The 27,493-nt window shown below is 58.0% G+C and overlaps 3 protein-coding genes across 4 annotated transcripts; 1 reads left to right on the top strand and 2 right to left on the bottom strand.

Annotated features, from left to right (window-relative positions):
* The first annotated feature begins 565 nt into the window (after window positions 1–565).
* Window positions 566–11,225, top strand: RUVBL2 (RuvB like AAA ATPase 2). 2 transcript variants are annotated; one of them, XM_062512573.1, is made up of 15 exons: window positions 566–855; window positions 1,528–1,576; window positions 1,958–2,013; window positions 2,106–2,247; window positions 4,720–4,849; window positions 6,155–6,221; window positions 6,329–6,435; window positions 7,256–7,349; window positions 7,427–7,550; window positions 7,987–8,081; window positions 8,342–8,460; window positions 8,540–8,659; window positions 8,875–9,004; window positions 10,288–10,402; window positions 11,158–11,225. In XM_062512573.1, the coding sequence occupies exons 1-15, from the start codon at window positions 844–846 to the stop codon at window positions 11,181–11,183; spliced, it is 1,386 nt and encodes a 461-aa protein (XP_062368557.1). In that variant the 5' UTR covers window positions 566–843; the 3' UTR covers window positions 11,184–11,225. The 2 variants fall into 2 exon arrangements, with proteins under 2 accessions (XP_062368557.1, XP_062368558.1); XM_062512574.1 differs by lacking the exons at window positions 10,288–10,402; window positions 11,158–11,225 and having other exon boundaries at window positions 8,762–8,960.
* PNKP (polynucleotide kinase 3'-phosphatase) lies at window positions 11,186–22,341 on the bottom strand. The gene is made up of 16 exons (XM_062512572.1): window positions 22,150–22,341; window positions 21,510–21,556; window positions 20,450–20,722; window positions 19,310–19,389; window positions 19,149–19,206; window positions 18,775–18,882; window positions 18,593–18,664; window positions 17,802–17,850; window positions 14,280–14,350; window positions 13,922–14,014; window positions 13,756–13,849; window positions 12,502–12,563; window positions 12,274–12,383; window positions 12,028–12,115; window positions 11,870–11,931; window positions 11,186–11,418 (listed from the first exon to the last, which is right to left on the bottom strand). The coding sequence occupies exons 1-16, from the start codon at window positions 22,265–22,267 to the stop codon at window positions 11,289–11,291; spliced, it is 1,515 nt and encodes a 504-aa protein (XP_062368556.1). The 5' UTR covers window positions 22,268–22,341; the 3' UTR covers window positions 11,186–11,288.
* A 1,497-nt stretch (window positions 22,342–23,838) lies between these two features.
* On the bottom strand, window positions 23,839–27,248 carry KCNA7 (potassium voltage-gated channel subfamily A member 7). Its single transcript, XM_062512556.1, has 2 exons — window positions 26,736–27,248; window positions 23,839–24,675 (listed from the first exon to the last, which is right to left on the bottom strand). Exons 1-2 carry the CDS (start codon window positions 27,246–27,248, stop codon window positions 23,839–23,841), a joined length of 1,350 nt encoding a protein of 449 aa, XP_062368540.1.
* Between the last annotated feature and the right edge of the window lie 245 nt (window positions 27,249–27,493).

The raw sequence follows: 27,493 nt of genomic DNA, 5'->3' as shown, positions 1-27,493 counted from the left end.
CCCCCTCACCTCCCCGCGCTCCCGCAGCTGATCGCGGAATGACCCCTCCCGCCCCCCGTCCCCCCAAGCCACGCCCCCTCCCCCCGCCGGGGCCACGCCCCCCGGCGCTGATTGGTCGAGGCGCAGGTTCGAGGGGGGACGGGCGGGAGGGGCGGCACGCGGGGGGCAGAGAAGGGGCAGCTTAAAGGGGCAACGGCGCCTTAAAAGGGCAACGGGGGAGGACACTGAGGGGGTGTGTGTAGGGGGAGGGGATTGAGGGGCTGGGTATGGGGGCCGGTTATGGGGCTGTGGGGCTGCTTGTGGGGGCAGGCTGGGGTTATAGGGGCAGTTATAGGGTTGTGTGGTGCCCATGAGGCAGTTATGGGGCTGGTTGGGATTATGGGGTGTCTGTGGGGCAGGTAAGAGGCTGGTTGTGGGGCAAGTTATGGGGCAAGTTGTAGGGCCCTGGGGTATCTCTAAGGCAGCTTATGCGGCTATGAGGTGTCTATGGGGCAGATTGGAGCTGTGCGGTTGCTTATGGGGCTGGGTATAGGGTAGATTATGGGGTCGTGGGGCAGGACAAGGGGCAGTTACGGAGCTGGTGTGGGGTATCTACGGGACAGGTTAAGGGCAGGTTCTGGGGTCGGTTTTGTGCTTTTGGGGCCGGTTTTGGTGTTCTGGAGCCCGTTTTGGGGCCGCCCCCCCCTTTACAAGGGGCCCCCCCGGCGGTGCTGGAGGACCTCGAACCATCGAGAGGAGTGGCCAGAGCGGCCTCTCCCGTCTTTGCCCCGCCCATCCGTTCCCTGCACGTCACTTCCGGCCGGGGAGAGCGCGAGGACAGCGCGGGAGTGAAGCGGCGCCGCCATGGCAACGGCGGTGGGGGATGGGAGCGGGGGGGTTCTGAGGGGGTTTGCGAGGGGCCTGAGGGGATGAGAGGGGCCTGAGGGGCTCCTGGCGGTGTTTGGGGTGGTCTTGGGGGTGTTTGGGGGGGTGCCGTGAGGGGAAGGGGGAATGTCGTGGGGTGGTGCGAGAATGTCGTGAGGGGATGGGGGAATCCCTGAGGGTATTTTGAAGGGTCCCTGAGGGGCTGGGGGGTGTCCTGAGAGCTGGGAGGTCTAGGGGTGGTCCTTGAAGGGGTCCCGGGGAGGGATGAGCGGTCTGGGAGAGTCGCTGAGGAAGATTTGGGGCAAGGATGGCGGTTCCTGAGGGGATGGGGGAATCTGAGGGGGTTGTTGGGGGGATGGATGAAGGGGTTCTGGGCAGGATTAGAGGTTCCCGATGGTGCTCTGAGGCGGATTTAGGGGAGCCCCGAGGGGATGCGGGGTCTAAGCGGGTTCTGAAGGGAATTTGGGGGGGTCCTGACCAGTCAGAGGCGGGTTTGGGGGTACATGAGGGGGTTGGAGGTGTTGGAATGGGGGGAGCTCTGAAGGGGGAATTGAGGGGGACCTAGAAGGGCCCAAAAGAATTGTGGTGTCCCTGAGGGTCCTGCTGAGCTCAGGAATTTGAGGGATTCCCAGGGTGACCCCAACCTCCTGCATTCCTTCCCAGACCCCCAAAGTTCCGGAGGTTCGGGATGTCACCCGGATCGAGCGGATCGGTGAGACTCAGTCCCCTATTTTTTTGGGGGGGGAGGTCTTCCGTTTCTGGGGATTCCCACCCCATTTTGGGGCTTCTGTCCCATTTTTCGGGGAGCTTTAGATGGTCCCAAATATTGAGGAGAGTTCCTCTAAGTGTCCTAAATCTCCATTCCCAGACGCTCGCTCCCACATTTGCGTGTGAGGCTGGGTTTGCGTGACCCCCCCCCCCACCCCACTTTTAGGGGCATCCCCAAATTGGGGGAACCTCTTTTAACCTCCCACCCCCCATTTCCAGATCGTGGTGTGGGATTTGGGGGAATCACTCCCAACTTTTTGGGGGGGGGGGGGCGGTCCCCAAAATGGGGTGGGACCCCTTATAACCCTTCAAATTCCTTTCCCAGGTGCCCACTCCCACATCCGCGGGCTGGGCCTGGATGATGCCCTGGAACCACGACAGGTACGAGGACTGGGGGAGGTTTGCATCTTCTGAGGGGGGGGGGTCTGCAGCCCTGGAATTTGGGGGTTCACCCCACTGTGAGCCCCTCTCAGGTGTCCCAGGGCATGGTGGGGCAGCTGTCCGCCCGCCGCGCCGCCGGCGTCATCCTGGAGATGATCAAGGAAGGGAAAATCGCCGGACGCGCCGTCCTGATCGCCGGGCAGCCCGGGACGGGGAAAACGGCCATTGCTATGGGTGTGTGACCCCAAAAACCCCAAAAACGTCCCCAAATCCCACCCAAATCCCTGTGCTGGTCACCCGGGACGGGGAAAACGGCCATTGCTATGGGTGTGTGACCCCAAAAACCCCAAAAACGTCCCCAAATCCCACCCAAATCCCTGTGCTGGTCACCCGGGACGGGGAAAACGGCCATTGCTATGGGTGTGTGACCCCAAAAACCCCAAAAATGTCCCCAAATCCCACCCAAATCCCTGTGCTGGTCACCCGGGACGGGGAAAACGGCCATTGCTATGGGTGTGTGACCCCAAAAACCCCAAAAACGTCCCCAAATCCCACCCAAATCCCTGTGCTGGTCACCCGGGATGGGGAGAACGGCCATTGGTATGGGTGTGTGACCCCAAAAACCCCAAAAACGTCCCCAAATCCCATCCAAATCCCTGTGCTGGTCACCCGGGACGGGGAGAACGGCCATTGCTATGGGTGTGTGACCCCAAAAACCCCAAAAATGTCCCCAAATCCCTGTGCTGGTCACCCGGGATGGGGAGAACGGCCATTGCTATGGGTGTGTGACCCCAAAAACCCCAAAAACGTCCCCAAATCCCACCCAAATCCCTGTGCTGGTCACCCGGGATGGGGAGAACGGCCATTGCTATGGGTGTGTGACCCCAAAAACCCCAAAAATGTCCCCAAATCCCTGTGCTGGTCACCCGGGATGGGGAGAACGGCCATTGCTATGGGTGTGTGACCCCAAAAACCCCAAAAATGTCCCCAAATCCCTGTGCTGGTCACCCGGGATGGGGAGAACGGCCATTGCTATGGGTGTGTGACCCCAAAAACCCCAAAAACGTCCCCAAATCCCACCCAAATCCCTGTGCTGGTCACCCGGGATGGGGAGAACGGCCATTGCTATGGGTGTGTGACCCCAAAAACCCCAAAAACGTCCCCAAATCCCACCCAAATCCCTGTGCTGGTCACCTGGGATGGGGAAAACGGCCATTGCTATGGGTGTGTGACCCCAAAACCCCCAAATCTCCCCCAAAACATCCTAAAACCCCTCATGCTGATCCCCAGCTAGCCCAGCCCTAGGAAAATCTCCTTCATTAAACCCCTAAACCCCCCTCAAACTCACCCTGATCCCCTCCAGACCCCCCTAAATCCCCCTCAAACTCACCCTGACCCCCTCCAGACCCCCCTAAACCCCCCTCAAACTCACCCTGACCCCCTCCAAACCCCCCTAAACCCCCCTCAAACTCACCCTGATCCCCTCCAGACCCCCCTAAATCCCCCTCAAACTCATCCTGACCCCCTCCAGACCCCCCTAAATCCCCCTCAAACTCACCCTGACCCCCTCCAGACCCCCCTAAATCCCCCTCAAACTCACCCTGACCCCCTCCAAACCCCCCTAAATCCCCCTCAAACTCACCCTGACCCCCTCCAGACCCCCCTAAACCCCCCTCAAACTCACCCTGACCCCCTCCAGACCCCCCTAAACCCCCCTCAAACTCACCCTGATCCCCTCCAGACCCCCCTAAATCCCCCTCAAACTCACCCTGACCCCCTCCAGACCCCCCTAAATCCCCCTCAAACTCACCCTGATCCCCTCCAGACCCCCCTAAATCCCCCTCAAACTCACCCTGACCCCCTCCAGACCCCCCTAAACCCCCCTCAAACTCACCCTGACCCCCTCCAAACCCCCCTAAACCCCCCTCAAACTCACCCAGACCCCCTCCAGACCCCCCTAAATCCCCCTCAAACTCATCCTGACCCCCTCCAGACCCCCCTAAATCCCCCTCAAACTCACCCTGACCCCCTCCAGACCCCCCTAAATCCCCCTCAAACTCACCCTGACCCCCTCCAAACCCCCCTAAATCCCCCTCAAACTCACCCTGACCCCCTCCAGACCCCCCTAAACCCCCCTCAAACTCACCCTGATCCCCTCCAGACCCCCCTAAATCCCCCTCAAACTCACCCTGACCCCCTCCAGACCCCCCTAAATCCCCCTCAAACTCACCCTGACCCCCTCCAGACCCCCCTAAATCCCCCTCAAACTCACCCTGACCCCCTCCAAACCCCCCTAAATCCCCCTCAAACTCACCCTGACCCCCTCCAGACCCCCCTAAACCCCCCTCAAACTCACCCTGATCCCCTCCAGACCCCCCTAAATCCCCCTCAAACTCACCCTGACCCCCTCCAAACCCCCCTAAATCACCCTCAAACTCACCCTGACCCCCTCCAGACCCCCCTAAATCCCCCTCAAACTCACCCTGACCCCCTCCAAACCCCCCTAAATCCCCCTCAAACTCACCCTGACCCCCTCCAGACCCCCCTAAACCCCCCTCAAACTCACCCTGATCCCCTCCAGACCCCCCTAAATCCCCCTCAAACTCACCCTGACCCCCTCCAAACCCCCCTAAATCCCCCTCAAACTCACCCTGACCCCCTCCAGACCCCCCTAAATCCCCCCAAATCCCCCGTTTCTCCCCGCAGGGATGGCGCAGGCTCTGGGCCCTGACACCCCGTTCACGGCCATCGCGGGCAGTGAGATTTTCTCCCTGGAGATGTCGCGGACAGAGGCTCTGACCCAGGCCTTCCGCCGCTCCATCGGCGTCCGCATCAAGTACGGGGCCATTTCGGGGGGCTCTCGCCCCATTTTGGGGAGTCTTGCCACATTTCGGGGGGGATCTCACCCCATTTTGGGGAGTCTCCTCCCGTTTTGGGGGGGTCTAGCCCCATTTTGGTGAGTCCCACCCTATTTTGGGGAAGGTCCCACCCCATTTCACAGGGGTCTCGCCTCATTTTTGGGGGGGTCTTGTCCCATTTCGTGGGGTCTTGTCCCATTTCGGGGCGAGTCCCACCCCATTTGGGGAGGGTCCCGTCCCATTTCAGGGGGGATCTCACCCCATTTCAGGGTCCCACCCCATTTTGGTGAGTCCCACCCTATTTTGGGGAAGGTCCCACCCCATTTCACAGGGGTCTCGCCTCATTTTTGGGGGGTCTTGTCCCATTTCGGGGCGAGTCCCACCCCATTTGGGGAGGGTCCCGTCCCATTTCAGGGGGGATCTCACCCCATTTCAGGGTCCCGCCCCATTTTGGGGACTCCTTGTCCCATTTTGGAGGTCCCACCCCAACTTTTGGGGTCCCCACACCTTTTTTTTTGTTTTTGTTTTTGTTTTTCCTGCTACCTGTTTTTCCTCACCCGTTTTCAGCTCTGTTCCACTTTTCCCTCTTGTTTCAGGGCGCTCTGTCCAATTTTGGGGTCTCATTTCAAATTTTGAGGTTCCCCCCAGCCCAATTTCAGAGTTCCCACCTGCCCCCACATTTAATTTTTTCTCGCTCTTTATTTTCCTTTTTTCTTTAAGCTTTTTTTGTTGCCTTTTTCTTGTTTCATAGTAATTAATACAGTATTATGTATCACCTAAGATTAATAACTAATTTTGTTTTCATAATAGCATAATATTTCACAATAACATAATAGCAAAAACCATTTTCACGTTTTTCTCCCTAACTTCAACTTTCCTCACAATTTTGGGGTTCCCCACCCTAATTTAGGGCACCCCTACCTCAATTTCAGGATCTCCTCCCCAAATTCTACAATCTCTTCCCTCATTTCCTGCTCCCTATTTTCTTGTTTTGAGCTGAATTTCATCTTTTCTCCCTGTTTTGGATTCCAAATTGTCATTTTCAGAATTTAGACTCCAAATTTCGGCGTTCCTTCCCAAACTTTGGGCTTCTGTCTCAATATTAGGGTTCCCGTTTTGCTATTCTGGTAGAGTCTGTACCCCTCAAATTTCATTCTCCACCTCAATTTTGGGGTTCCCCCACCTCATTTAAATATCCCAACATTCAAATTTCGGGGTTCCTTTCTCATTTTTGGAGTGTTTTCCCCCATATTTTTTTTTTTTTTTTTTTTTTTACCTCACAGGGAGGAGACTGAGATCATTGAGGGGGAGGTGGTGGAGATCCAGATCGACCGCCCGGCCACCGGCACGGTGAGGGTGAACCCCAAAACCCTCTTTGTGCCCCTAAAATCCCCTCGGTGCCCCCCAAAATTCCCTCAAGGCTCCCCCCCACCCCCAAACCTTTCTCTTCCTCACAGGGGACCAAAGTGGGGAAGCTGACGCTGAAAACGACAGAGATGGAAACGATTTACGATTTGGGGGCAAAGATGATTGAGGCCCTGAGCAAGGAGAAGGTGCAGGCAGGGTGAGTGGTTGTTGGGGGTCCCCCAAATTATGGAGACCCCAGAATTGACAGGCACACCCCAAAATTGGGGAGGGGGCCGTGAAATTTGGGAGGTGGGGGTTGGAGATGATTTAAGAGCTGGGGATAAAGAGATCGAGGGGCTGAGCAGGGAGAAGTATCCAGTTGGGTGAGTGGGGAGACGCCAAAATTGGGGTGGAGGACGATGGAATTGGGGTGGGTACCCAAAAATTTGGGTGGGATCTCCTAAAAGATGGAGGAAATGGCGGGAAACATGAAGGAGGGGGGTGAAAGATGGGATAGGTGAAGGGAGGGGAAAATGGTGGGAAACGTGAGGGGAGGGAAAAGGGCGGGAAAACGTGAGGGGAGAAAAAGGGCGGGAAACCGTGAGGGGAGAAAAAGGGCGGGAAAACGTGAGGGGAGAAAAAGGGCGGGAAAACGTGAGGGGAGGGAAAGGGCGGGAAAACGTGAGGGGAGAAAAAGGGCGGGAAAACGTGAGGGGAAGGAAAAGGGCGGGAAAACGTGAGGGGAGGGAAAGGGCGGGAAAACGTGAGGGGAGAAAAAAGGCGGGAAAACGTGAGGGGAGAGAAAAGGGCGGGAAACCGTGAGGGGAGAAAAAGGGCGGGAAACCGTGAGGGGAGGGAAAGGGCGGGAAACCGTGAGGGGAGGGAAAGGGCGGGAAAATGTGAGGGGAGAAAAAGGGCAGGAAAACGTGAGGGGAGGGAAAAGGGCGGGAAATGCGATGAGGGGAAAAAAAAGGCAGGGAAAGTGGAGAAAAATGAGAGAGAGGAAAAAATACCAAAATGCTGTTTACCATTCCCAGGGACGTCATCACCATCGACAAGGCCACGGGGAAGATTTCCAAGCTGGGACGCTCCTTCACGCGGGCACGGGACTACGACGCCATGGGGGCACAGGTGAGGTTTTTGGGGGTCTCTGGGGGAATGCACGAGGGTTTTGGGGTTGCCCTGACACCCTGAATTCTCTCCCCCAGACGAAATTCGTGCAGTGCCCCGACGGGGAGCTGCAGAAACGGCGCGAGGTCGTTCATACGGTGTCGCTGCACGAGATCGACGTCATCAACTCCCGCACCCAGGGCTTCCTCGCCCTGTTCTCGGGTACCCCCAGACCCCAGAACTGACCCCAAAACCCTCAAATTGTCCCTCACCCAGCCCAGGCCCTTACTGTTCTCTTTCCGGGTACCCCCAGACCCCTAAACGCCCCTGGGACCCCTAAACTGCTCCTTACCCACCCCAAGGCTTCGTTGCTGTTTTTTAGGTTTTCAGACCCCCAAACTATTCCTGAGATCCCCAAACTGCTCCTAATCCCAGCAAACCACCCCAGCCCTCCCCGTAACTCCCCCCAGAATGTCCTGAACACCCCCATAACCCCCCCCCAAAATCCCTCCCCAGCCATCCCTGGCCTCTCCATAAAGGATCTCAGAGACAATCACAGGGTACCCCTTAGTTCCTCCATGTCCACCCTTAATCCCCCCAAAATCCCTCTCCAGACCCCCCCCAAACTGCCCCTGACCCCCCCAAATCCCAAATCCAGGTGACACAGGTGAGATCAAGCCAGAGGTGCGGGAGCAGATCAACGCCAAAGTGGCTGAGTGGCGTGAGGAGGGCAAGGCCGAGGTCATCCCTGGGGTAAGCCCTGACCCCCCCCAAAACCCTCCTGTGGACCCCCAAACTCACCCTGGGACCCCCAAACCTCCCTGAGACTCCTCAAACACTCCCAAGGTCCCCTAAATCTTCCCTGGACCCACCAAGATCCCTTCAAGAATCCCCCAAAATCCAGCTCTGTGGGGAACCAGGTGACAAACGAGATGCACCAGGACTCCCCAGAACTCCCTTGGGGGTCACCAAGAGCCCCCCAAAACCCCCTCGGGGATCACAAAAACCCCCAGGTGTTGTTCATCGACGAGGTTCACATGTTGGACATCGAGAGTTTCTCGTTCCTCAACCGGGCCCTGGAGAGCGACATGGCGCCGGTGCTGATCATGGCCACGAACCGCGGCATCACCAGGTACCTGAGCACACCTGGGCAGCAGCTGGGCACCCCAAAAGCTCACCTGAACCCCCCCTGATCTCCTCCTGTCCCTCAGGATCCGAGGCACTGCCCACCGCAGCCCCCACGGGCTCCCCTTGGACCTCCTGGACCGGCTGCTGATCATCGCCACGGCCCCGTACGGCGACAAGGAGACCCGGCAGATCCTCAAAATCCGGTGGGACGCCCCAAAAAAATACACCTGGGCACCCCTAAACCCACCTTGATACAGCCAAACACACCCCGACACCCCAAAAACCGTCACCTTTAACTCCTTCAGGATGCTCCATAACCCCATTGGGGTGACCCCAGGCCTCTTTTGGGGCTCGCTTTGCCTCTTTTAGGGGATCCCTCGCGCATTTTGGGGTCCCCCTGACTGGTTTCGGGGCGCAGGTGTGAGGAGGAAGACGTGGAGATGACGGAGGACGCGTACGCGGTGCTGACCCGTATCGGGCTGGAGACATCGCTGCGCTACGCCATGCAGCTCATCACCGCCGCCAGCCTGGTGGCCAGGAAACGCAAGGTGGGCACCCCAAAATTTGGGGAGGGGGATCCCAAAACTGCGGTGGGACTCCGGGTTGGGGAAGGGGGCGGCATTGTGGGGTGTGATGAGGCGGTGAGGGAGGTTTGGGGGGCTCTGGGGGAGGTCGGTGCGGATTTAGGAAATCTGATAGTTTGGAAGTATCACGTGAACTTAAGGAAAAGGGCGGGAAATGAGAGGGAGATAAAGGGAAGGAAATGTGAGGGGGGGGAAAAAGGTGGGGGAAACGTGAGGGGAGAAAAAATGGCGGGAAACGTGAGGGGAGAAAAAATGGCAGGAAACGTGAGGGGAGAAAAATGGCGGGAAACGTGAGGGGAGAAAAAATGGCGGGAAACGTGAGGGGAGAAAAATGGCGGGAAACGTGAGGAGAAAATGGGGGGAAAAAATGGCGGGAAACGTGAGGGGAGGGAAAAGGGCGGGAAACGTGAAGGGGGGAAAAATGGGCGGGAAACGTGAGGGGGGGAAAAAAGGGCGGGAAACGAGAGGGGGGGGGAAAAAGGGCGGGAAACGTGAGGGGAAAATGGGGGGAAAAAATGGCGGGAAACGTGAGGGGAGGGAAAAGGGCGGGAAACGTGAAGGGGGGAAAAATGGGCGGGAAACGTGAAGGGGGGAAAAAAGGGCGGGAAACGTGAGGGGGGAAAAATGGCGGGAAACGTGAGGGGGGAAAAAGGGCGGGAAACATGGGGGGGGGGAAAAAGGGCGGGAAACGTGAGGGGGAAAAAGGGCGGGAAACGTGAGGGGGGGAAAAAGGGTGGGAAACGTGAGGGGAGAAAAAGGGCGGGAAACGTGAGGGGAAAATGGGGGGAATAAATGGCGGGAAACGTGAGGGGAGGGAAAAAGGGCGGGAAACGTGAGGGGAGAAAAAAATGGCGGAAACGTGAGGGGAGGAAAAAGGGCGGGAAACGTGAAGGGGGGAAAAATGGGCGGGAAACGTGAGGGGGGGAAAAAATGGCGGAAATGTGAGGGGAGGAAAAAGGGCGGGAAACGTGAGGGGAGGGAAAAGGGCGGGAAACGTGAGGGGGGAAAAATGGCAGGAAATGTGAGGGGGAAAAAGGGCGGGAAACGTGAGGGGGAAAAATGGCGGAAACATGAGGGGGAGAAAAAAGGGCGGGAAACGTGAGGGGAGAAAAAGGGCGGGAAACGTGAGGGGAGGGAAAAAGGGCGGGAAAACGTGAGGAGGAGATAGAGCGGGAGACACGAAAAGAGAGTGGGAAACGTGAAGTGAGATATTTTGGGATCCCTGGTGACGTTCGTGTCCTTTGCAGGGTGCGGAGGTGGGCGTGGAGGACATCAAACGTGTTTATTCCCTGTTCCTGGACGAGTCGCGCTCCACTCAGTACATGAGGGAGTACCAGGAGGCCTTTCTGTTCAACGAGCTCCGTGAGCACCTGGGGACACCGGGGGGACACTGGGGGAGCACCTGGGGATACCTGGGGGAGGGTCTTCAAAGCAAGGTGGGTAACACGGGGACAAAATGGAGGGCGAGCAGGGAGGTGAACACTGGATAAAATTGGGTTAAATGGCTAAGAATTAGGGGGTAGAGAGTGGAAATAGAAGTGACGGAGGAAAAATAAGAGAATTGGGTAAAACGGGGGGGAAAAAATTTAAATAATCAGCAAAAAGACAATAAAAGGGGCCTAAATGGGAGAAGTAGAGAGGAAAATGAGCCCAATGGGACAAAATGTGAGATATCAGGTAAAAAATGGGGAAATTGCGTAAACGAGGGAGAGGTAAGGTAGAAAATAAAGAATTAGGGCAAACACAGGGAAGCTGAGTAAGAATGGGTTAAAAATCAGGGAGAATGGAGTGCAAAATGAAGAAATGTCAGGGAGAAAGTTGGGCAAAAAATTGTCCAGAAATTGGGTAAACAGGGGAGAAATTAGGAAAAAAAACGGGGTCAAAGTTGGGTGAAAGAAAGAAATCAGGTAAAAAATCGGTGAAATCAATTTTTGAAATGGCAAAATTAAGTGAAAAAAATAAGGGATTCGGGGCAAAAATAACAGAAAATGGGACAGAAATCGGGTTAAAAAGAAAAAAAAAATGGGGACAAAGGGGTAAAATGGGGGGGGGGGGACTTGGGCATCTTGGGGGGGGGGGGGATCCCTGACCCAGCCCCTCTCCCATTATCTCCACAGAGGGTGAATCCATGGAAACGCCGTGACTGCCCCTCCCTCCCACTTTGTACAATAAATTTGATTTAGAGACAAAAATATCCCAAAAATTGGGGGGAGGGAAATGCCTTTATTTGGGTTTTCGATGGGGGTCTTCACCCATCGCTAAATTGGAAGAAGAGGCGCCTTCGTTGTGGGTCTGGGGGGTCCCCAAAATGGGGCACGAAGGGGATCTGGAGGATTTGGGAGAAGCCTTCGGAGAGGTCGGGTGTCACAAAGTGTTTCCTGAGGGGGAGAAAATGGGGAAAAATTACCTGGATTTGGGTAAAGTGGGAGGAAAAAGAGCTCTGAACAGGGAAAAACCCAGCAAGAATGGGGGAAACCTACCCAGGACAGGAGAAGGGAGAAGGGGGGGAAAAAAGCAAAAGCCCACCCAAAATGACAAAAAGACTAAGAAAGAAATTTGGAAAGAGGGAAAAATACAACAACAAAAAGTAATGGGGTTAAATAATGGAGAAAAGGGAAAAAAAAAATCCCCAAATTCCCCCAACTCCTCTAAAGTATCTTTAAACCCTACAGATCCCCCCAAATCCCCCTCAGATCCTCCAAAACCTCCTTTAGATCCTCCCCAGGGATTCCCCAAAACGCCCCAGATCTCCCAAAATTCTCCCTGGCCCCCTCCCAGACACATCCAAATCACTCCAGATCCCCCAAACCCCTCCCAGTCCTCTCTCACTTGTAGCCGAACAGGACAGCGTCGGTGACGGGGACGTGGCCGCTCTGCGTCATATCCCGGAACTTTTTTGGGGTGAAAAGCCAAAGAAAAAGTGTTTGATGGTGCTGAAGGGAGGATCCTCGGGAGGAGGATCAGGATCCCCTGGGACCCCTCCTCACCCTGCAGTTGTGCCGTGCCTGCTCCAGACTCGCAGTGAACTGGAGACACCGACACGGCACCGCGGCCTCCCGGGCACAGGACACAAACCTGGGGTGGGGACAGGGAAAGGTCAAGGGTGGCTGAGGGGAGGGGGGGGTGGTCCCCAAAACTCCAGAAAAGGCATCCCCAAGGACTGGGGGGAAGGGGTGCTGTTCCCAGTGCCAATCCCAGTGTCATCCCAGTACCACCCCAGTTCCCAGACTGGCCTTTGCCGCGATTCGGGGTCAGGGTTGGTGTTGTCGACGACAACGGGGCGGCCCCGAGCCAGGGCGGCCGAACAGGCGGAGACGCAGCGCTGCCACGAGCCCAGCGTGTCCTGGGGACCAGGGGGTGTCACAGAGATCACACCGGGCCGACGTGGCTCGACGGGCACGGACACGGCGTGGCCACGAGCGCGGAGCGTCGCGCAGGTCACAGCGGGGGCAGGAACTCACCCTGTTCACGTATTCGTATCCTGCAGGGATCAGGTGTCGCTTCACAAAGGTGGATTTGCCAGCTGAGGGGAAAAATTTTTCACATTTTCAACAGTTTGCAACTCTTCTCTCCCCTCCCGTTTCCTGCCATTTTTCTCCCTTCACATTTTCCATCCTTTTCCCCACGTTTCCCTTTCCCACCCCTCACGTTTCCCATCCTTTTCCCCTCACGTTTCCCGCCATTTTATCACATTTCCCGCCCTTTTCCTCCCCTCACGTTTCCCGCCCTTTTTCTCCCCTCACGTTTCCCACCATTTTCTCCCCTCACGTTTCCCACCATTTTTCTCCCCTCACGTTTTTCCGCCATTTTTCTCCCCTCATGTTTCCCACCATTTTCTCCCCTCACGTTTCCTCTCCATTTTCTCCCCTCACATTTCCTGCCCTTTTCCCCACGTTCCCCTTTCTTCCCCTCACACTTCCCGCCATTTTCCCTCCCCTCACGTTTCCCACCATTTTCCCTCCCCTCACGTTTCCCGCCATTTTTCTCCCCTCACGTTTCCTCTCCATTTTCTCCCCTCACGTTTCCCACCATTTTCCCTCCCCTCACGTTTCCCGCCATTTTTCTCCCCTCACGTTTCCTCTCCATTTTCTCCCCTCACCCTTCCCGCCATTTTTCTCCCCTCACGTTTCCTTTTTCTCCCCTCACGTTTCCATTTTCTCCCCTCACGTTTCCCACCATTTTTCTCCCCTCACGTTTCCCCGCCATTTTTCTCCCCTCACGTTTCCCACCATTTTTCTCCCCTCACATTTCCTGCCCTTTTCCCCACACGTTTCCCTTTCTTCCCCTCACCCTTCCCGCCATTTTTCTCCCCTCACGTTTCCTCTCCATTTTCTCCCCTCACGTTTCCCACCTTTTTTCTCCCTTCACGTTTCCTGCCCTTTTCCTCACACGTTTCCCTTTTCTTCCCCTCACACTTCCCGCCATTTTCCCTCCCCTCACGTTTCCCGCCATTTTTCTCCCCTCACAGTTCCTGCCCTTTCCCCCTCACGTTTCCCACCATTTTTCTCCCCTCACGTTTCCCGCCATTTTTCTCCCCTCACGTTTCCTGCCCTTTTCCCCACACGTTTCCCTTTCTTCCCCTCACGTTTCCCGCCATTTTCCCTCCCCTCACGTTTCCCGTTGTTTTCTCCTCCCTTTTTCCATTCTTTTCACCCGCTGGCGATCAGAAGCCGGAGCTGGGTCAGAGGTCAGCGCAGGGGTCAGTGGTCACTCACCCCCAGGGAAGCCAACGGTCAGCAGCACCTCAGGCTTGTCCGACACCAGTTCATCCCTGGGGAGTTCCGGGGGGACTTTGGTGTCCAGGGGACGCTGGGGACGAAGGTCAAAGGTCAGGAGTGGGGACAGGCTCAGGGGCTGCTCTTGGGGTCAGTGGTCACTCACGGGGTCGAAGGCTGGGAGGTCAAAGGGCGCTGGGGCCCAGCCCAGGAACTCTTCCTCAGGAGTCAGGAACCGCAGCCCCGCGTTGAGAGCGAACTGGGAACACTGGGGTCAACTGGGAGTGCTGGTGGGTAAATGGGAGGGACTGGGGGGGGTGAAGTGGGGGCACTGGGGAGGACACCGGGAGAATGAGCTGAGGGCGTGGGGGAACTGGGAAGAACAGGAGACACCAGGGTCGTGAACTGGGAGCACTGGGAGGGACACAGGGTAGAGCTCCAGGGATTTCGGGGGATGCCCGGGGGGTTTTGGAGGGTCCCAAGGGATTTGGGGAGGGGTCCCCAGGCAGGTTTTGGGGTCCCACCAATCGGTCGCTGCAGGAGAAATCCTTTTTCTTCCTCCCTGGCGCCCAGTTTGGGGGGCGTCCGGCAGCGTCTGGGGGACAAAGTGAGCAGGAGGCTGGGACCCCAAAATTATCCCTAAATCCCCAACCTTCCCACCAGGACCCCTCTGTGACCCCACCGGGACCCCCAAAACCTCCCCAAAATTCCCCCAGGACCCCAAAAACCTCCTTGTGACCCCACTGGGACCCAAAAAACTTCCCCAAAATTCCCCCAGGACTCCAAAAACCTCCTTGTGACCCCACTGGGACCCAAAATACTTCCCCAAAATTCCCCCAGGACCCCAAAAACCTCCTTGTGACCCCACCGGGACCCCCAAAACCTCCCCAAAATTCCCCCAGGACCCCAAAAACCTCCTTGTGACCCCACTGGGACCCAAAAAACTTCCCCAAAATTCCCCCAGGACTCCAAAAACCTCCTTGTGACCCCACTGGGACCCAAAATACTTCCCCAAAATTCCCCCAGGACCCCAAAAACCTCCTTGTGACCCCACTGGGACCCCCAAAACCTCCTCAAAATTCCCCCAGGACCCCAAAAACCTCCTTGTGACCCCACTGGGACCCAAAAAACTTCCCCAAAATTCCCCCAGGACCCCAAAAACCTCCTTGTGACCACACTGGGACCCCCAAAACCTCCTCAAAATTCCCCCAGGACCCCAAAAACCTCCTTGTGACCCCACCGGGACCCAAAAAACTTCCCCAAAATTCCCCCAGGACCCCAAAAACCTCCTTGTGACCCCACTGGGACCCAAAAAACTTCCCCAAAATTCCCCCAGGACCCGAAAAACCTCCTTGTGACCCCACCGGGACCCCCAAAACTTCCCCAAAATTCCCCCAGGACCCCAAAAACCTCCTTGTGACCCCACTGGGACCCCCAAAACTTCCCCAAAATTCCCCCAGGACCCCAAAAACCTCCTTGTGACCCCACTGGGACCCAAAAAACTTCCCCAAAATTCCCCCAGGACCCGAAAAACCTCCTTGTGACCCCACCGGGACCCCCAAAACTTCCCCAAAATTCCCCCAGGACCCGAAAAACCTCCTTGTGACCCCACCGGGACCCCCAAAACTTCCCCAAAATTCCCCCAGGACCCCAAAAACCTCCTTGTGACCCCACCGGGACCCCCAAAACTTCCCCAAAATTCCCCCAGGACCCCAAAAACCTCCTTGTGACCCCACTGGGACCCCCAAAATTCCCCCAGGACCCCAAAAACCTCCTTGTGACCCCACTGGGACCCAAAAAACTTCCCCAAAATTCCCCCAGGACCCCAAAAACCTCCTTGTGACCCCACTGGGACCCAAAAAACTTCCCCAAAATTCCCCCAGGACCCGAAAAACCTCCTTGTGACCCCACCGGGACCCCCAAAACTTCCCCAAAATTCCCCCAGGACCCCAAAAACCTCCTTGTGACCCCACCGGGACCCCCAAAACTTCCCCAAAATTCCCCCAGGACCCCAAAAACCTCCTTGTGACCCCACTGGGACCCAAAAAACTTCCCCAAAATTCCCCCAGGACCCGAAAAACCTCCTTGTGACCCCACCGGGACCCCCAAAACTTCCCCAAAATTCCCCCAGGACCCCAAAAACCTCCTTGTGACCCCACTGGGACCCAAGAAACTTCCCCAAAATTCCCCCAGGACCCCAAAAACCTCCTTGTGACCCCACTGGGACCCAAAAAACTTCCCCAAAATTCCCCCAGGACCCCAAAAACCTCCTTGTGACCCCACCGGGACCCCCAAAACCTCCCCAAAATTCCCCCAGGACCCCAAAAACCTCCTTGTGACCCCACTGGGACCCAAAAAACTTCCCCAAAATTCCCCCAGGACTCCAAAAACCTCCTTGTGACCCCACTGGGACCCAAAAAACTTCCCCAAAATTCCCCCAGGACCCCAAAAACCTCCTTGTGACCCCACTGGGACCCAAAAAACTTCCCCAAAATTCCCCCAGGACCCCAAAAACCTCCTTGTGACCCCACCGGGACCCCCAAAACCTCCCCAAAATTCCCCCAGGACCCCAAAAACCTCCTTGTGACCCCACTGGGACCCAAAAAACTTCCCCAAAATTCCCCCAGGACTCCAAAAACCTCCTTGTGACCCCACTGGGACCCAAAAAACTTCCCCAAAATTCCCCCAGGACCCGAAAAACCTCCTTGTGACCCCACCGGGACCCCCAAAACTTCCCCAAAATTCCCCCAGGACCCGAAAAACCTCCTTGTGACCCCACCGGGACCCCCAAAACTTCCCCAAAATTCCCCCAGGACCCCAAAAACCTCCTTGTGACCCCACCGGGACCCCCAAAACTTCCCCAAAATTCCCCCAGGACCCCAAAAACCTCCTTGTGACCCCACTGGGACCCCCAAAATTCCCCCAGGACCCCAAAAACCTCCTTGTGACCCCACTGGGACCCAAAAAACTTCCCCAAAATTCCCCCAGGACCCCAAAAACCTCCTTGTGACCCCACTGGGACCCAAAAAACTTCCCCAAAATTCCCCCAGGACCCGAAAAACCTCCTTGTGACCCCACCGGGACCCCCAAAACTTCCCCAAAATTCCCCCAGGACCCCAAAAACCTCCTTGTGACCCCACCGGGACCCCCAAAACTTCCCCAAAATTCCCCCAGGACCCCAAAAACCTCCTTGTGACCCCACTGGGACCCCCAAAATTCCCCCAGGACCCCAAAAACCTCCTTGTGACCCCACTGGGACCCAAAAAACTTCCCCAAAATTCCCCCAGGACCCGAAAAACCTCCTTGTGACCCCACCGGGACCCCCAAAACTTCCCCAAAATTCCCCCAGGACCCCAAAAACCTCCTTGTGACCCCACTGGGACCCCCAAAACTTCCCCAAAATTCCCCCAGGACTCCAAAAACCTCCTTGTGACCCCACTGGGACCCAAAAAACTTCCCCAAAATTCCCCCAGGACCCCAAAAACCTCCTTGTGACCCCACCGGGACCCCCAAAACCTCCCCAAAATTCCCCCAGGACCCCAAAAACCTCCTTGTGACCCCACTGGGACCCAAAAAACTTCCCCAAAATTCCCCCAGGACTCCAAAAACCTCCTTGTGACCCCACTGGGACCCAAAAAACTTCCCCAAAATTCCCCCAGGACCCCAAAAACCTCCTTGTGACCCCACTGGGACCCAAAAAACTTCCCCAAAATTCCCCCAGGACCCCAAAAACCTCCTTGTGACCCCACCGGGACCCCCAAAACCTCCCCAAAATTCCCCCAGGACCCCAAAAACCTCCTTGTGACCCCACTGGGACCCAAAAAACTTCCCCAAAATTCCCCCAGGACTCCAAAAACCTCCTTGTGACCCCACTGGGACCCAAAAAACTTCCCCAAAATTCCCCCAGGACCCCAAAAACCTCCTTGTGACCCCACCGGGACCCCCAAAACCTCCCCAAAATTCCCCCAGGACCCCAAAAACCTCCTTGTGACCCCACTGGGACCCCAAAAACCTCCCCAAAATTGCCCCGGGACCCCTGTGCTCACCCCCCACGTAGAAACTGTCGGGCACCGACACCGTCACGTCCCCGTTCGCCTGCGGGACCCAAACCGGTGATCCCAGTCCGCACCAGTTCATACCAGTGACATCTCTGACCCCCTCCGAAAGCTCCCAGTGCCCCCCCCCCCCCACTCAGTTCCCAGTACCTTTCCAGTACTCCCCAATATTCCCACTGGGTTCCCAACGACCTCCCAGTAACTCCCAGTATCCCTAGTAGCCCCCAGTCGCCTCTTAATCCCTCCCAGTTCCCTCCCAGTCCCTTCCTCAATTGCTCCCAATCTCCTCACAACCCTCTCCCAGTACCTCCCAGTGCCCCCCAGTCCCCTGCAACCCTCTCCCAGTACCTCCCAGTGCCCCCCAGTCCCCTGCAACCCTCTCCCAGTGCCCTCCAGTCCCCTGCAACCCTCTCCCAGTACCTCCCAGTGCCCCCCAGTCCCCTGCAACCCTCTCCCAGTGCCCCCCAGTCCCCTGCAACCCTCTCCCAGTATCTCCCAGTGCCCTCCAGTACCCTGCAATCCTCTCCCAGTGCCCTCCAGTCCCCTGCAACCCTCTCCCAGTACCCCCCAGTCCCCTGCAACCCTCTCCCAGTATCTCCCAGTGCCCCCCAGTCCCCTGCAACCCTCTCCCAGTGCCCCCCAGTCCCCTGCAACCCTCTCCCAATAGCTCCCAGTGCCCTCCAGTACCCTGCAACCCTCTCCCAGTAGCTCCCAGTGCCCTCCAGTACCCTGCAACCCTCTCCCAGTACCTCCCAGTGCCCTCCAGTCCCTCCCAGTCCCACCTTCTCACACAGGTGATCCCACATTCCCAGCACTGGTTTCCTGTAGATCCCTGGCCCCGTGGCCACCAGCACCTGAATTGAGGGAGGGGTCAAACATCTCTGGGAAGGAACTCTGGACCCTTGATGGGAGGGGGGAATCCCCGGGTTTGGGGGTCCCAGGGGGGTTTGGGGGTCCCCCAGACCTGCAGGGCCACCCCGAGTTGCTGCGTCACCGCCTCCACCTTGGCCTGGAACACCTCGGGGCGCAGCCGGCCCCGGGAGATCCCCAACTGGTTGGTGAACACCACGAGCTTTTGGGGGGGGAGAACAAAAAAAAATAAAATATGGGGTTTGGGGGAGGTCTCCGGGGCATTTGGGGAGTTTGGGGGGGGCTCTGGAGATCAGCGGGGTCTCGGTGAGGAACCTGAGGGGTTTTTTTGGGATGCTGAGATGCCCTGGGGGAAGAAATTGGGATTTGTGGGGGGGGTGGTTTAAAGGGTTTGGGGAGTCTGAGGTGATTTGGGGGTACATGGGGGGGGTTCGGTTCTCAAGGTGGAATTTTGGGGAGGGGTCTCACCTTATACCCCTCATTCTGCAGCTGTTTCAGCTTTTTGGGAATCTCGGGATACAAAATCCTGGGTGGGGGAAGGGGGGTAGGAGAACACAAAGTAAAAAATGAGTGAGACCCCAAACCCTCCCAAAAGACCCCCAAAATTCTACCCCCCACCCCCCAATCACCTCCAATCATCAGGGCTGGTGGGAAACACCTTCCCAGAGCGGGTGGTGATGAGGGTCCCATCCAGGTCAAACCCGGCGACCTGAGGGGGTCCCCAAAAAAAAAAAAAAAAAAGGAGGGGTCATGGAGGGTCCCCGTGGGGACTGAGGGGGAGTTTGATCCCCTTTGAAGGGTTTTTTTGGGGGGGTGTTTGGGGGGAAAGTTGGGGTCTGAGAGGGGATTGGGGCGAGGCGTGGGAGGGCCTGGAGGGGGTTTTGGGCAAAGTCTGAGTGGGTTGAGGAGTTTTGGGGTGGGGTTTGGGGGTCCTGGGGGGTTTGAGGAGGTTTTGGGGTGGGACTGGGGGTCCGGGGGTGTTTAGTGGAGGGGGTTGAGGAGGTTTGGGTGGGATTTAGGGGTCCTGGGGGGTTTGAGAAGGTTTTGGGGGTGGGATCTGGGGGTCCTAGGGAGGTTTGAGGATATTTTGGGGTGGGATCTGGGGGTCCTGGGGGGTTTGAGAAGGCTTTGGGGTGGGATCTGGGGGTCCTGGGGGGTTTGAGAAGGTTTTGGGGTGGGATCTGGGGGTCCTGGGGGGTTTGAGAAGGTTTGGGGTGGGATCTGGGGGTCCTGGGGGGGTTTGAGGAGGTTTTGGGGTGGGATCTGGGGGTCCTGGGGGGTTTGAGAAGGTTTTGGGGTGGGATCTGGGGGTCCTAGGGAGGTTTGAGAAGGTTTTGGGGTGGGATCTGGGGGTCCTGGGGGGTTTGAGGATATTTTGGGGTGGGATCTGGGGGTCCTGGGGGGTTTTAGAAGGTTTTGGGGGTGGGATCTGGGGGTCCTGGGGAGGTTTGAGAAGGTTTTGGGGTGGGATCTAGGGGTCCTGGGGAGGTTTGAGAAGGCTTTGGGGTGGGATCTGGGGGTCCTGGGGAGGTTTGAGGATATTTTGGGGTGGGATCTGGGGGTCCTGGGGAGGTTTGAGAAGGTTTTGGGGGTGGGATTTGGAGGGGAACTGGGGGGTCCTGTGAGGTTTCAAGAGGGGATTTGGGGGGTTCTGGGGGAGGATCAGGGGTCAGGGCCCAGATTCTGGGTCTGGGGGTGCCCTTGGGGAGTCCCCAAAATAGAAGGGGGGACACGGGACCCCCTTCCCCCAAACCCCCCCCTCCCCGTACCTTCGTGCTGGGCCGGACCCCTGAGGGGGTGAGGATGAGGAGGGATCCGAGCTTCTTCCACCCACCCTGGGAGGGGCTGGGGGGGGTTCTGCGGGCGGGGGGGGGCTCCTCGGGGGGGCTTGCAGGGCGTTTTTTGGGGTGGGGGGACCCCTCGAAGTGCAGGACCAGGGGGTACCTCCCGTTCACCAGCAGCAGGGTCTGCCCGGGGGTGAGGGTCCCGCAGCCCCCCCGGCCCAGCACGGACCCCCCCACCGAACTGGGGTTCACCCCAAGCTGGGGAGGGGGTGAGGAAGAGTTTGAGGAGGGGGGGAGGGGAGAGCTAAACACCCCTCCCCACCCCCCAAAAAAAAAAAAAACAAAAAAAAAACTGGGCTTCACTCCACGCTGGGGGAGGGAGAATTAGGGGCGCCTCCCCAAAATTATACCAGAGCCCCTCCCCAAACCCCCTCAGGGTCTCCCCCAAATTCATCTGAGATGTGCCCCCCACACCCTCCCAAAATGATCCCCCCAAAACACGCCCAGGACCTCCCAACCCCCGTTAACCATCCCCAAAATATCCCCCCAGGACCCCCAAAATATCCCCCCAGGACCCCCAAAACACCCCCAGCACCCCCCAGATCCCTCCAGGATCACCCCAAAACCCCTTTAACCACCCCCAAAACACCCCCAGCACCCCCCAAATCCCTCCAGGATCACCCCAAAACCCCTTTAACCACCCCCAAAACACCCCCAGCACCCCCCAAATCCCTCCAGGATCACCCCAAAACCCCTTTAACCACCCCCAAAACACCCCCAGCACCCCCCAAATCCCTCCAGGATCACCCCAAAACCCCTTTAAGCACCCCCAAAACACCCCCAGCACCCCCCAAATCCCTCCAGGATCACCCCAAAACCCCTTTAACCACCCCCAAAACACCCCCAGCACCCCCCAAATCCCTCCAGGATCACCCCAAAACCCCTTTAACCACCCCCAAAACACCCCCAGCACCCCCCAAATCTCTCCAGGATCACCCCAAAACCCCTTTAAGCACCCCCAAAACACCCCCGAAGTCCCCCCCACCTGTGTGACCTGGGCCGTGCCCTCGGTGTAGTTGGCCACGATCTCCACTGTGGAGAGGGGGGGTCGGTGAGATTTGGGGGACCCCTAAGACCCCCCCCCCCCCCCCAAAATCGGGGAGGGGACGGAGAACCCACAAAAAACATCCCCAAACTCTGGGGGTGAGGTTTGGGGGGGGATTCGAGGGAGGGTGTTTGGGGGTGCTGGGGAGGGAATTTGGGGGATGTTTGGAAAATCTGAGGGGAATATTTGGGGGTGCTGGGGAGGGAATTTGGGGGATGTTTGGAAAATCTGAGGGGAATATTTGGGGGTGCTGGGGAGGGAATTTGGGGGATGTTTGGAAAATCTGAGGGGAATATTTGGGGGATGTTTGGAAAATCTGAGGGGAATATTTGGGGGTGCTGGGGGGTGAATTTGGGGGATGTTTGGAAAATCTGAGGGGAATATTTGGGGGTGCTGGGGGGTGAATTTGGGGGTGTTCCCATCACCCGAGAGTGGATCCCGGTACCCCGGGACCGAGGACATGGGGAGGGCTCTGATGGGGGTCCCAGTGGGTCTGGGGAGGATCTCGGGGTTGGTACGGGGTCGGTCTCGGTTTCCCGGGATAAGGGAGCGGCTCCCGGGACGGATCCCCTGCACGCACCCTGCTGCCGGGAGCACTTGCGGTCGGTGACGCCGGTGAGCGGCCCGCGGCCCAGCACCACGGGCTGCCCGTCGGGCAGCGGCACGGGCCCGGCGAGGCCCCGCAGCTCGGCCCGCATCGCCCCGGGAGCAGAGACGGAACCGGGACGAGGAGCGGGGACCGGAACCGACCCCGCTCCGGTGCTCGTGGTCACGCCCCCTCCCGGTTATGTGACGTCACTTCCGCTCCACATTCCGCCCCTCACTTGTTCCGTTCCCGCCTTTTTGTCCTTGAACGTGCCCCCTGCAAAGCCACGCCCCCTTCCGCTTCAGCCCCTCCCACATCCGCTAGGCCGAGCCCCTGATTAACCAAGCCACGCCTCTTTTGGCGCCTGCAAGGCGACTTCCGGTCCTGCTACGCCGCCGCTTCCGGTGGGTTGAGTGTCATCGCGCCCCCTGGCGGAGGAGGATGGGGCGGGTCCTCCCAGGGTGGGCGGGAGAACTGGAGGGGACTGGGAAGAACTGGGAGAGGTTTGGGGGCCACTGGGAGGGACTGGAAGAGACTGGGAGAGAGACGAGAGAGACTGCAGTGGGAAATGGGGAAGGACTAGAGGGGTACTGGCGGCCACTGGAAGGGGCTGGTTTGGACTGGGAGAGGGTCCTTGGGGGTCACCCCTCCCCACCAGCTACCGCTGCCCCTGCGGGCGTCCCAAAATATGAACCTGCTGACTCAGCAGTGCCACATCCAGGCCCCACACCAGCATCCTGGGACCCCGCTGTGACCCCCCCCCCCCCCCCCCCCACCCGAGACCCTCAGGGCCCCTTGATCCCCTGTCCTCAAACCAGGACCCCCCCCCCACGACCCCCGCCGTGCCACCAAGTGTCACCTTTATTGCCCGGTGGGGGTGGGGTTGCTTCGTGTGTCGTCACCCCCCCCCCCCCCCCCCCCCCCCTTCCCAAAATCACAGGAGGCCCTGGGGGGACTCCCAGGGGGGCTTTGGTGTGAGCAGGTGACACAGCCGGGGTGAGGGGGGGGGTTCCTCCATGTCCTCGATGTGTCACGACGTGTCCTCGGTGTCCTGGCGTGTGAGTTCTTGTGGCCCCCAGTTCTTCTTTGTTCACCCCAGTCCGTCCTCGTGCACCCCTCGTTTGTCCTGGTGCACTCCCAGTTCATCCCAGTGCCCCTCAGTTCATCCTGGTGCACCCCCAGTTCATTTGGGTGCACGCCCAGTTATTCCAGTTCATCCTCATACACCCCGCAGTCCATCCTGGTGCGCTCCCAGTTGTTCCAGTTCATCCTGGTGTGCTCCCAGTTCATCCCAGTGCAGCCCCAGTTCACTCCAGTTCATCCTGGTGCATTCCGAGTCCATCCCAGTGCGCCCCTATTTCATTTCAGTGCTCCTCAGTCCATCCCAGTGAACCCCCAGTTCCTCCTCCTTCATTCCAGTTCATCCCCGTACACTCCCAGTCCATCCCAGTGCTCCCCAGTTCATCCTGGTGCTCTCACAGTTCACAGAGGTGCATCCCAGTCCCTCCTGGTGCACTCCCAGTCCATCCCGGTGCACTCCCAGTCCGTCCTGGTGCGCTCCCAGTTCATTCCAGTCCATCTCAGTGCACTCCCAGTCCATTCCAGTCCATCCCAGTGCACTCCCAGTCCATCCCAGTACCCCCCAGTCCATCCTCGTGCCCCTCCTTCCCCCCCAGTCCCCCCTCACACCTCGGTCACCAACCTCCCCCCTCCCCACGCCTTCTCCCCTCCCGCCTCCCCGTCCACCCCCCATCCCTCCCCCGGCCCCCCGCCCGCTTTGGACTCGGGGTCCCCGGGGCTCTCGGGGTGATGCGGGCAGGGGGACGCGGGCACCACGTCCCCGGACTCCTCGCCTCGCAGCTCCCTCCGGTAGAAGTAGGAGAAGTTGGAGACGATGACGGGCACGGGCAGGGAGATGGTGAGGACGCCGGCGATGGCGCACAGAGACCCCACCAGCTTCCCCCCGACCGTCACCGGCGCCATGTCCCCGTAACCCACGGTGGTCATGGTCACCACGGCCCACCAGAACGCCTGCGGGATGGACGTGAAAGCCGTGGCCGCGTCCTCGGCCTCGGCGAAATAAACGGCGCTGGAGAAGAGCACGACGCCGATGAGGAGGAAGAAGATGAGCAAACCCAACTCCCTCATGCTGGCCTTGAGCGTCTGGCCCAGGATCTGCAGCCCCGTGGAGTGGCGGGACAGTTTGAAGACGCGGAAGACGCGCACCAGGCGGATGACCCGCAGCACGGCCAGCGACATGGCGGGCTGGCCGATGCCGCGTTGCCGCGCCAGCTCCGTGCCCAACGCGATGAAGTAAGGAGCGATGGCCGCCAGGTCGATGAGGTTCATGGCGCTGCGGAAAAACGCCGCCTTGCTGGGGCTGGCTACCAGCCGGACCAGTAGCTCCAGTGAGAACCAGCAGATGCAAATGGTCTCCACCAGGAAGAAGGGATCGGTCAGGCCGGAGCGGTGGGGAGGGGGCGTGGGGGTGGTGGTGTTGGTGGGGGTGGGCGAGGGGGGCTGTGGGGAGAGAGGAGAGAGGTGAAAGGGTTAATGGGGGTCTTGGAGGTGTCCAAATCTAATCTGGGTTGGAGACCACCCAGACCCCCAGACTGACCACCATGGGTCAGTGGGGTTGGAGACCACCCCCAGTATGGGTTAATGGGGTTGGAGACCACCCAGACCCCCAAAGTGACCACCATGGGTTAGTGGGGTTGGAGACCACCCCCAGTATGGGTTAATGGGGTTGGAGACCACCCAGACCCCCAAAGTGACCACCATGGGTCAGTGGGGTTGGAGACCACCCAGACCCCCAGACTGACCACCATGGGTTAGTGGGGTTGGAGACCACCCAGACCCCCAGACTGACCACCATGGGTCAGTGGGGTTGGAGACCACCCAGACCCCCAGACTGACCACCATGGGTCAGTGGGGTTGGAGACCACCCCCAGTATGGGTTAATGGGGTTGGAGACCACCCAGACCCCCAAAGTGACCACAATGGGTCAGTGGGGTTGGAGACCCCTCCCACAATGAGTTAAACAGGGCTGGGGACCACCAGGACCCTCAGGTCTCATGATAAGGGGCTGGTGGGAGGAGGAGGAGGAAGAGGAGGAATAAAAGAGGGGTGAGGGTGGTGAGGATGAAGTTGAGAAGGATGAGGAAGAGGATGATAAAGAGGAGGATGATGAAGCTGAGGATTGTAAGGGTGAAAATGAAGGTCACGAGATTGAGGATGATGAGGACAGTGAGGATGAGGGTGCTGAGGATGAGGAGGATGAGGAGGAGGATGAAGGCAGGAACAGTGACAATGAGAGCGCAGCGTGGTGAGGATGAGGAGGCTGATGTTCATAAGGATGAAGATGAGGATGGTGAGGATAAGGGTGATGAGGAGGAGGATTGTGAGAATGAGGATGGTGAGGATGAGGGTGATGAAGATGGTGAGAAGGGGGAGGATGAGGACACCGAGGGGGGAGAGGACGAGGATGGTGACAATGACACTGAGAGTGGTGAGGGCGAGGATGGGGAGGCTGAAGACCACGAGGATGAGGATAGTGAGGCTGAGGATGATGATGAGGGTGAGGATGAAGCTGAGGACGATGCGGGTGAGGATGGCCACGGTGAGGACACTGAGGATGAGGAAGATGAGGACAAGGATGGTGACAGTGATACCGAGGAGGATGATCATGAGGATGGCGATGAAGATGATGATGAGGAGGATGATGACAATGATGAGAATGATGAGGATGACAAGAATAACGATGATGAGGATGATGAGGATGAGGACGATGATGATGAGGATGATGGGAACAATGAGAATGATAATGGCGACGTTGATGAGAACAATGAGGATGATGATGATGAGGATGATGATGATGAGGATGATGGGAACAATGAGAATGATAATGGCGACGTTGATGAGAACAATGAGGATGACGATGATGAGGACGATGATGATGAGGATGATGGGAACAATGAGAATGATAATGGCGACGTTGATGAGAACAATGAGGATGACGATGATGAGGGCGAAGATGATGATGATGATAAGAATGATGATGGTGATGATGAGGACTATGAGAATGATGATAAGAACAATAAAAATGATGACGATGAGGATGACGATGATGATGAGGATGACAAGAACAATGAGAACAATGATGAGAACGATAACGATGAGGACAAGAACGATGACGGTGATGATGATGACGGTGACGATGGCGAGAACAACGAGAACGATGATGATGAGGATGACAAGAATGAGAATGATGGTGATGATGATGATGAGGACTACGAGGACGATGATAAGAACGATAAGCATGACGACGTTGACGGTGACGATGATGAAAACGACGATGATGAGAACAATGAAAATAACGATGAAGATGATGATGGTGATGAGAATGACGAGAACAACGAGAACGATGATGATGACGACGATGAGAACGATGACGATGAGGACTATGAGAATGATTATACGAACGGTAAGAATGATGACGAGGATGAAGGTGACGATGATGAGGATGACGAGAACAACGAGAATGATGATGATGATGACAATGAGTTCCGCCCCCCACTCACCTCTCCCTCTGCTCCGGGCCGGAACTGAGGCAACGTCTCCAAGCAGAACACCACGATGGACACCAGGATGACCAGCACGGACAGCAAGGCCACCACGCGCGCGGCCGGCGAGCTCTCGGGGTGTTCACACAACAACCACGCCCGGCGCCTCAAACCCCCGCGCGGCAACGCCGGCGGCTCCTCCACCGAAAACCCTTCGGCCTCGCGGAGCCTTTCCTCAGCTTCATCACCCAACTGGTAGAACCTCAGCTCTTCCAGGAACACGTCCAGGGGCACGTCCGGCGGTCTGCGCAGTCGCCCCCCGGACTGGTAATAGTAGAGCACGGCCCCGAAGGCGCCGCGGTGGCGATCGAAGAAATACTCGCGGCGTTGGGGGTCGAAGAAACGGCGCCGGCGCCGGGGGTCTCCCAGGAGGGTATCGGGGAATCTCCGGAGCGTCCGCACCAAGGTCTCGAAGCGCCGGCCGGCCACGTTGATGGCCACGCGCTCGCAGCAGCCCAGCGGCTCCCCCATGCCCGCGGGACCCCCGGGACGGGGCACGGGCGGGGCGGAGGGCACCGAGGGCAGCCTGGGGGGTGTGGGGGGCACCCCGAGGGGTTTTGGGGGTGAAGTTTTTTTATTTTTTGGGCGGTCGGGGGGGGGGGGGGTGGTGTGTGAGGGTTTGGGGTTATGGAGGGAGCTGGAGGTTCTTGGGGGGTTGGGGGTTGAGAGAAATTCTTGAGGGAATAGAGGGGGTCGTAATGGGATGGGAAAGGTTT

This window comes from Cinclus cinclus, chromosome 38, assembly GCF_963662255.1.
Source record: "Cinclus cinclus chromosome 38, bCinCin1.1, whole genome shotgun sequence".
In the NCBI taxonomy this organism is placed as follows: domain Eukaryota; kingdom Metazoa; phylum Chordata; class Aves; order Passeriformes; family Cinclidae; genus Cinclus; species Cinclus cinclus.
Note: the sequence above shows the minus strand (reverse complement) of the source record. Positions and strands in the feature narration are given on the sequence as shown.

Bases quoted from the DNA above. Each gene is read 5' to 3' on its own strand.
- RUVBL2 (XM_062512573.1), top strand. The intron at 8,660-8,874 runs GTGGGACGCCCC...TTCGGGGCGCAG, and splicing joins CGGCAGATCCTCAAAATCCG to GTGTGAGGAGGAAGACGTGG. The intron at 10,403-11,157 runs GTGAGCACCTGG...TTATCTCCACAG, and splicing joins CTTTCTGTTCAACGAGCTCC to AGGGTGAATCCATGGAAACG.
- PNKP (XM_062512572.1), bottom strand. From the start codon at position 22,267: ATGCGGGCCGAGCTGCGGGGCCTCGCCGGGCCCGTGCCGCTGCCCGAC. The intron at 17,851-18,592 runs GTGGGACTGGGA...TGGGTCCCGCAG, and splicing joins GGGATCACCTGTGTGAGAAG to GCGAACGGGGACGTGACGGT. The intron at 12,384-12,501 runs GTGAGTTCCTGC...CCTGGTCCCCAG, and splicing joins GATACGAATACGTGAACAGG to GACACGCTGGGCTCGTGGCA.
- KCNA7 (XM_062512556.1), bottom strand. From the start codon at position 27,248: ATGGGGGAGCCGCTGGGCTGCTGCGAGCGCGTGGCCATCAACGTGGCC. The intron at 24,676-26,735 runs GTGAGTGGGGGG...CTCTCCCCACAG, and splicing joins GGCCCGGAGCAGAGGGAGAG to CCCCCCTCGCCCACCCCCAC.